The 9,055-nt window shown below is 36.1% G+C and overlaps 1 protein-coding gene across 1 annotated transcript in view; it reads left to right on the forward strand.

The window, feature by feature from the left end:
* The window catches only part of LOC148944606 (uncharacterized), a 53,276-nt gene that overhangs the window by 24,836 nt on the left and 19,385 nt on the right, over positions 1-9,055 (forward strand). Inside the window, exons 4-6 of the mRNA XM_089099718.1 lie at positions 746-921; positions 2,435-2,645; positions 8,349-8,492. Coding sequence (XP_088955844.1) covers positions 746-921; positions 2,435-2,645; positions 8,349-8,492 — 531 coding nt within the window. The remainder of the gene's footprint in view (positions 1-745; positions 922-2,434; positions 2,646-8,348; positions 8,493-9,055) is intronic.

The following is a 9,055-nucleotide window of genomic DNA, read 5'->3' on the forward strand; positions in this document are numbered from 1 at the left end:
ATCTAACATGTCAAGTAAAGCCCTCTATGTTGATATATCTTGCCTCTACTCTGTTGAACTCTCAATGAAGCCTTGATATGTACCGTGTTCGTTGTAAAAGGTGTCTAAAAAAGAACGCCGGATTTGAGAAGCCTGTTATTTTTATTTGTTGTTGTTGGCAACATTGTTTCTGCATGTTTTGTTATCACTGATCATTGAGGTTATGTTTTGATCCTATGCTTTTCATTTGCAGGTTAATGTCTGTGGTGTGGGCTCCAAATGTGGTGTAATTGTATGATAAATTTTTATTTGGGTTTTTATAACTGACATTATATTTTAATTTTTTTTAATTAGTAACGACAAAATTATATTTTATTATGTTACTATTAATAACTTAATTATATTCAATTAATTATTTTAACTATTAGTATGTTCTTGTGGAAAAAGTAATTATTTTCTACTTTCCCAGCGTTTTTATCCTCTGTGGCAAAGTGAGTTATTTTGTCCTTGGGCCTAAAAAGTACAAAGGGTATCTAAAAAGAACGCTGGATTTGGAAAGCCCGTTATTTTTATTTGCTGATGTTGGCAACATTGTTTCTGCTATCACTGATCATTGAGGTTATGTTTTGATACTGTTCTTTTGTTTTCCGGGTTAATGTTTGCGATTTAGATTTGTACATATGGTGCAAATTCAATTTATAGTAGATTCAAATCCAGTTTTTTTTTTTTTTTTTTTTTTTTTTTTTTTTTTTTTTTTTTTTTTTAGGTCTTGAAAGAGCTTAGAGATATCCTCTTATTATTGAGAAGAGATAAACGCTGTAAAGTAGTACTTTTGACATCTGTGGATAGAATATTCTGCCAGGGAGTCGATTTGCCTTATTTAGTCCGTTCAACTCCAGAAGGGTGCAGAAAAGTGGCGGTAGAGATGGCTGAAGCTATTAAGTAAGGTTTTCTGTTCCTCGTGTTGAGTTTTTATAATTTTGTTTCCCCTTACTGTAGATCGTAATGCCGTACCGAGAATGTCTGTGGCACTAGGTCAACAGAAGACTTAATTGGGTGTATCGTCAACCGCCACTGTCTTATTAGTATACTCATTTGTCACTGGGGTCAATTCACAGAGTTTTTGGGGGGTATATTTCCCTAAACCCTCCCAATTGGCGCCATTGGTTAATTTTTGTTGACGCCAAGCAGTATGACAAACTGATGCAAAACTTCGAAACAAGCTTAATATTAATTTACAAAATTTGAATTTTAGTCGAAGGACTAAGTTTATTTTTATCCAATCAAAAATGTACTTAAAAAAAAAGTTAGATTCTTTGGTTTTAAATTATTTAATATTAAATATGAGATGAACAGTTTTGTTTTTAGATTAGACTAGTTTTAAAGGGTGTACCCATTTTATCTCATTTGTTTCAAATTGGAAATGTCCTGTGAAAATAACTGCAGAGAGCTGAAGACTGTGAAAGGTATTTTGTTGTTTCTTGAATGAATTTCGTTGACAATAATGACAATTATGAATTTTGTTGACAAAATGACAATAAATGAATTTTGTTGGTGTCGAATTAAAAAATGGTTAATGTAAGATGAAATTTAAGAAAGGGGATTGATTTCTTATATAAATGGTAATGTGTTACTATAAAATTGTGTAAATTAGCCAACTCTGGTGCTTCTTCTCCTATTGGTAATCGACTCTTAATCGTTGATTAGTGTGGTTTAGTTCTGGAGGTTTAGGCACCTGTTCCTTGTCTAGCACCAGTTTTGTGCACCAGCTGATATGTTCATATACTTAATGCGTACTGCTCTGCTAATGCTTTTATCGGTTAATTCAGTTACAGTTTTTAAAAATGTCAACTGGTGGTCATTGAAATATGGTCATTTTTTTATTTGTACCAGTATGAAAATTTGACAAAAATTTTGTTAGTGGTCTTTCTATAGCATCTTAGATGAATTCTAAGTACACACCCCTTTCAGTTTCTCTTTCTCTCTCTATTTCTCTCTCTTTCTCTCTTTCTTTCTCTCTTTCTCTTTCTTTATCTCTTTCTTTCTCTCTTTCTTTCTCTCTTTCTTTCTCTCTTTTTCTCTTTCTTTCTCTCTCTTTGTCTCTCCATCCCTGCTGCATCCATCCCTGTCCCAAATATATGCTCAATTTGGGATGGTATGGGTAACCAGTGAAAGTCCAAATTTTTCAACTTTACCTGAATTTACTTATGTTCTAAAGAACTAGCTATATGGTTCTCTGTGAAATTCACTGTAGTTTTGCGCTGAGAATCTACGGGAGGATTTCTGGTTAAAAATTGAGAAATTTTTGGTAAAATGTCAAAAAATACTATCAACCAGTTTAGCCCCAAACAGACACAAATGCACACCAGGAATGTGCTGAGACACTGCTGCTCTGTTTTTTTTAGATTGTCCTATACTCCTATTAGATCTACTGATTTATTTATTTATTTTATAGGTATTTTATATGGACTTTAGTACACTTTCCTAAACCAATTATAGCTGGAATAAATGGCTCCTGTATAGGACTAGGAGCTGCAATGCTGCCCTTATTTGACCTTATCTATGCTAGTGACACTGCTGTATTTTTCATGCCTTATGGAAAGCTGGGTCAAGTTCCCGAAGGGGCTATATCTTTATCTTTTCCAGTTGTCTTTGGAAATTCCTTAGTAAGTTTTTTTTTTGTCTGATTGTTTTTATTTAGTGTATTTACTCCTGCTGCTTTATAAGGTCACGGAAAAACGAGGGCTAGATTTATGCCTGTAAATAGGGGAGGAGTCCTCACCTTCGTTGAGGCCCCTTCCCTTCTTTTGGGAAACTAGTTGCCTTGAGACGCAAATTTTTGTACCTGGAGCTGATCCAAAGCCCTCCTCCTACCTTGGAAGAGTGTTACGCCTCCTCCCGTCTGACTCAGGCCTTTTTGCACCTATGATATGAAGAATCCAAGATAGTTGAAATGACGTTACTGTTTTAAAGGGCTTAGCAGAGTTCATTTCAAGCTGAACGTTGTGACAACTTGGTACCACGTAGCAGTGTCAAGCTTTTTATGAAAAGATGTTTAGTGTATTATATGTTGGAAGTAACTTTTGAGATTTTTTCCCTTCTATTATGATCAGTGCATACAGGTCTGACCCGTAGGAGGCGGCTTGAAATCTGCTTTCTATAAACCTCGTAATTAAAAAAGAAGTCCTCATTTTCCTCCTCATTATCTTTTTTACAATTCCTCCTTTCCTCCTCAGAATGAAGTCCGACGTACTTACGTATCTGATCAATTTTATTTTGTCTAGTATTTGACTGCTAAGTTGTTAGCTACTGCTAGTAACTCTCCACGGCACCAAGCCTTCTGAGCTTGGCCATGCACGCTCCTCAGTCACCCCAATCGGTTCAAAATGAGTCTCGTTTCAGAATTTCAACTGATAACAACTAAAATCGGATACTTATAAACATTATTAAATCAGTGATTTTTTTTTTCAAATGAATTTTTCATGCGTCAACACGACTTTGGGCGAACTAAACACACATAAAATTCGAGAAAAATGGAAGTGTAACAGGTATAAAGGAGCGACGAATAGCCCAAGTCCCATAACATATCCTAGTACACCGAAACAACTCTCTCCAACAAGCGCTGCAGAAGCTATTCTAAATAACGGAGCGGAACTAAGGGGGAAATAATTTTGAAGAAAGACGGAGCAAATTTTGAACAAAATAGTAGAGCTAAGCGTAATGATGCACTTACTGGAAGCAATAATGAGCCTTACTACCAACTCTATCGTTAGATCCTTCACATGGCCCTACCAAAATCTAGCCCTCAAGTTCTGGATCATTGTTATTGACCGGCGTCGACCCAGAATGCACTTACTGCCACAAAACAACCGAAACTTCAACTTCTTTTCTATGTTTCTTCTGTAAAGAATAGGAACATGCCTCCTGTAGAGGTATGAGTGCCGATTTAGAACTTGCTGCAAAGGCTGCAAAAACCTTTATCAAACACTTTTTAAATACGAATGTCAGGGTGTAATAAAAGGCAAGCTGCCCAGCTACAGCTCAAATTGCGAGAGCTAAGCAATCTTGGCCCAACCGCGAATCCTACATCAGCAATAAATCCCAATGAACACCTTGAGCCCCAGCTCCGTCAACCTAACAGTTTAGTACTCGCAGATTTGTCCTACTGTCAATGTAATTATCGTGCTGATGCAGACAAAAAAAAAATTAAGAGAGGAAAATAAAATAAACTTTGGGATTATTGGCCACAGTCCTGAACAATTTCGGATTCTAAAGAAGCAATCAACTTAGCAGTAGAAAATAACCTTGGAGCCATCCTAACGACAGATGATATCGTTGAAGCCCTCCGAGTCGATAGACCAAAAGATGAGTCGTCACCTCGCACACTTCTTTTGAAATTAAGGAAAGGCTCCTCTGAAACTGAAAGGAAGTGTCGAATCATCCTTAAACCAGCACCGTGCCTCTGAGCATCTAGCAATGAGTACACCGAGCCAAGATTTACATAAATCCAGACCTAACTCCCATGCTGAGAGGAGCCCTAGCAGAAATTTGTCTGTCGAAAAGAAATGGTCAGAACCAACCTGACTTTCTCTCCAACCAAAGACGAAAGGACTACGAAACAACAATTAGAGCTCAACAAGGTACTAACTGACTCCAGACCAAAAAGCTAAAATCCAGAGAGAGAAAGGGCATCAAAAACTTTATCTAAGTTCAGACTCCCTTGCAAATGAACTTGAGGAACTGAAGCATTTAATTTCTCTTGAAAACCCACAGAATGTTTGAATTGTAGAAGTCAAACCCAAAAATAGCCGCCACCCAACCACGCTTCCCGAATTTTCAGTTCCAAACTACACAAATCTTGAAGATAAAAATGGCAGAGGAATATTATTCTACACTCATGAAAAATGTAACATAGCTAATGTTAATGTAAAAACAAATGGATTAGAGAGTATATGGCTACAGCTAACCCAGAGAAATAAAAAAACGATGAACCGTGGATTTAGGTACAAAAGCCCTTCAATTACCCGAGTATTACCGACCGAATACTACTAGCATCATACTGGGTGATTTCAACTACCCACTGATTGATTGGGATGCACAATATACACAAGAATCACTTGGGTCATCATACCAAAAAAAAAAAATCTAAAATCAATAAATAACAACTATCTACTCCAGCTTGTAAAACAGCCAACTCGAATTCAGGGAAAAGATAAACCAACAACACTTGACCTGGTTTTGTGCAGCAATCGCTCAGAAATCGAAATAGTTAGAGTTGAGGCACCTCTGGGCAAGTCGGGTCACGCTACTATTACTGTCGAATGGAAAGCTGAAACAAAACAGAATTAAAACTGAAAATAAACTTAATTATTATCAAGCATACTACAAATCAATGCCTGAGGCTCTGAGCGAAGTGGATTGGCCTAAAGAATTCAAAAATCTTGAGACGGCGGAGGAAATGTATGGGCTATTTTGTGATAAAATCCAGAAATTGGTAAAAAAAAAAATCTGTGCCAGCTAAAATAAAGTACACAAGACCCGCACTGAACCGAGAAACTGTGGAGCTCATTGAAAGAAAGCAGCAGGCTTGGAGAAAGTTCGCCACATTTCATGCTATTCTGCCGCTTAAAAAATAAAGTAAGAAAATTAACACGTTATTTTGCAGCTCCAAGAGAAAAACAAGTCGCAAAAAATATAAAAGAAAATCCCAAGGCTTTCTGGAATTATGTGAGTTCCAAGAGACCAGACCGAACTAGCATTCCAGTTCTAATAAATCTTTTATCTGGAAAAACATAGGACGACCCCACTGAAAAAGCCAATCTATTTAATTATCATTTTGCACCAGTTTTTACACCACAATGAGAGTATAGAAATGAAGCAGCACGAACAGAGGAAGAAATTATTGGCTTTCTCAGTAATAGATTTCGATGAAGAGTCCATCTACCAAAAATTTAAAAAGCTAAACACAAATAAATCAGATGGCCCACACAGTCTTAAAGAATCTTAATGAACCTTAATGAGTCTTAAAGAACCTTAAAAAAATCTTAAAGAACTTGCAAAACAAGTCACAAGACCCCTATCTCTCATCTTTATGGCATCTCTAGATACGGGAAAACTCCCTAGTATCTGGAAAATGGCAATTATCACCACAACCTTCAAGAAAGGTGAAAAACAAAACCCAATCAACTACAGGCCCACAAATCTTACATGCATCACTGGTAAAATCCTAGAGTCCATCATAGCAGACAGATTACTAGAATACCTTCTAACCTAAAAATTTATAAAAAAAAAAAAAAAAGGGGCAGTTTGGATTCTTGAGATATAGGTCAGCTAAATCCCAGCTACTTCTAGTTACAAACACCTGGAGACTAAACCTCGACAAAAATATACTATTCGACGCAATATACCTTGATCTTAGTAAAGCCTTTGATAGAGTTTCTCATTCAAAGCTCCTTCATAATCTAAGAATCCTTGAGATTGCGGGCAAAGCTCTTGGCTGGATCACGAATTTTCTGGCAGGCAGAACTCAGAGGGTGAATGTAGATGGCCACATGAGGACAGTTGTGACAAAATAACTAGCGGTATTCCACAAGGTAGCGTCATCGGGCCCCTGCTCTTCAATCTTTTTGCAAACGACCTGCCTGACAACACTAACTCAGATATCACACTCTATGCTGAAGATACAAAGCTTTTTAGACCTATCAAATGCCCAAATGATATTCAAGAACTGCAGACCGACGTGAACAAGATAGCCGATTGCATGAGGGCGTGGGAAATGGAGGCCAACGCAAACAAAAGCTCCCACCTTTGCCTTGGACCGCAGAATTTCAAGTCAGCCCATAGCTGTAACACCAGTCTAATACCAAAAACATCTTTTGAGCGGGGCCTTAGAGTAATGAGAAACACTGAGCTAAAATTCACCAGCCACTAAGAATCCGTGGTGAGAAAAGCTTCAAAAGTAGTTGGAATTATTCGTAGAAACTTCACCTTAAGCAATCTTAAGCTTTTTTCAACTCTATTCAAGTCTCTTGTTCGGCTGATTATTGAATATGGACACACGGCCATGATACCGCACCTTCAAAAAGACATTGATGCACTTGAGAAGATTCAGCAGAGCAACAATATCTGTACCAAACCTAAGAGGCCTCTCCTACTGTGAACGATTGGAAAAGCTGTCACTTCCTTCCATCTCCTATAGACTCCTCCAAGGTGATGTTATTGAAAGTTTCAAGCTATGTCGCAAGCATTACAATAACATTGGACTAGAGGAAATTGTCTTCTTTAACACAAACAATCTTCGAGGACATCTTCGACTTTAAACTAAAGCAAAACACTTTCAATAAAGAAGTTGGAAGGTGGGCCTTCTAAAACCGAGTAGTCAAGGAATGGGGCAACCTCCCTCAAGAAGTAGTTATGGCTGACTACCAAATCTTTCAAGAATAGTATTGACAAGTTTGCTTGTGCTTGAAGTTGCTGGGTACTGTAGCTACTTTAAGGTACTGTGCTTCCAAGGTACTTTAATGTGTTGGGTGCTTCTTAAGGTACTCCCCTTTTAAGATACTTTAATGTATTTTTAGTGTACCTTATGGTTTTATATAACTAAGAAATTGGTTTAGAAAGTAATCCATACTGTGTTTTAGAAAATGGTTTAGAAAGCAGTATAGTTTAAGTAGCTGGGTACTTTTTAAGGTATCGTACGTCTAAGGAATTTTGTACTATTTACTGTTCTTTAAGGAATTTTAAGGCTTGTAAAATTGTTTAGAAAAGTAATCCGTACTTTAACTTTTAGGAAATTGCTTGGAAAGTAGTGAACTTTAAGGCACGGGGTGATTCTTAGGGTAGTTTACTTCTAAGGTATTTTAAGTGTACTTTCTTCAGGTACCTTAAGGCTTAGAGTATGGTTTATAAAGTAACTGTTAGAAATGGACAAACATGTAAAATGAAACAAAAGTTTAAAACATACTGAGACCTTTTAAAGTAAAATTTGTTAACTTTGATACAGATGGCTTTTTAAACCATGCAGCCTTTGAAAAACGATACTTTGTGTATTTTAAGCAAATTGGGGAAATTGACTTTAATAAACTTAAGAACTGCTAGAGCTTTGCCATAGAAAGGAAATAGGTTATGTCAAATTTGTGTCTTAAATTTATTATATCTTAAAATTAAGGCATTTATAACCTTAAAGGCTATGCCTTTAAGTTATTTAATTAGTGTCCTCACTTGTCTTGAAGTTGTTTGCTTTGTTTATTTTTCTTGTTTCTTTGTCTCTTTTGTTTCTTTCTTTGTTCCTTTTTTCTTCCTTTTTGTTTCTTTGTTTCTTGAAGTAGTTTGATTTGTCTGCTTTGTTCGTATAACTATGAATTTTTCAGACATGTAGCTTACTTTATGGAAGTAAAAAGTTAACTGCGACAGAAGCACAAAGTTGTGGTCTAATTACTGGGATATTGTGGCCAGACCAATTTTTGGAAGAATTAATACCTATGGTCCAAGCACTGGCTGGTCATGCATCTCAGGTATTTCTTTTTAAATTGTACCTTCGTTTTATTTATTTTTATTTTTTAATTTGCTTTTACTCTTTTCTGATCTCATGTGCTCCTTTTTACATTTTACCTTTGTTCTATTTTTTACTTTGCTTTTTCTCTTTTCTAATCTCAGGTAATACCTTTTTAACATTTTGCTGTCGTTCTGTTTTTTTTTTTTTTTTTTTTTTTTTTTTTTTTTTTTTTTTTTTTCTCAAATCCAACAAATAAAAAAAGGAACTTGATATGAGGAAAACCTACAGCTGGTGAACAAAAGAAAAGAAAATAGCAGATATTTCAGAAAAATGCGCTAGTAAAAATAGAGCAATCAATATATAATAGTGAGTTAATCAAACAATTTGAAAAGCAAAAAAAGAATCCAAAAAGAAAAAGAACTACTTCCTTTATATTGATGTATAGCACTCTCACAGTGAAGGGCTAGTCTCAGTAAAGAATAAACCATGGGGCATCTACGCAACACCCGCTATGTTGTTCTCCGTTTTTAGGGTTTGTTATCGGAATTTCATTGGAGAGAAGACGTGGTATTGTTTTGAGTT

The sequence above is a fragment of the Artemia sp. Qi Xiang Cuo genome, chromosome 14, assembly GCF_049724085.1.
Source record: "Artemia sp. Qi Xiang Cuo chromosome 14, ASM4972408v1, whole genome shotgun sequence".
In the NCBI taxonomy this organism is placed as follows: Eukaryota; Metazoa; Arthropoda; class Branchiopoda; order Anostraca; family Artemiidae; genus Artemia; species Artemia sp. Qi Xiang Cuo.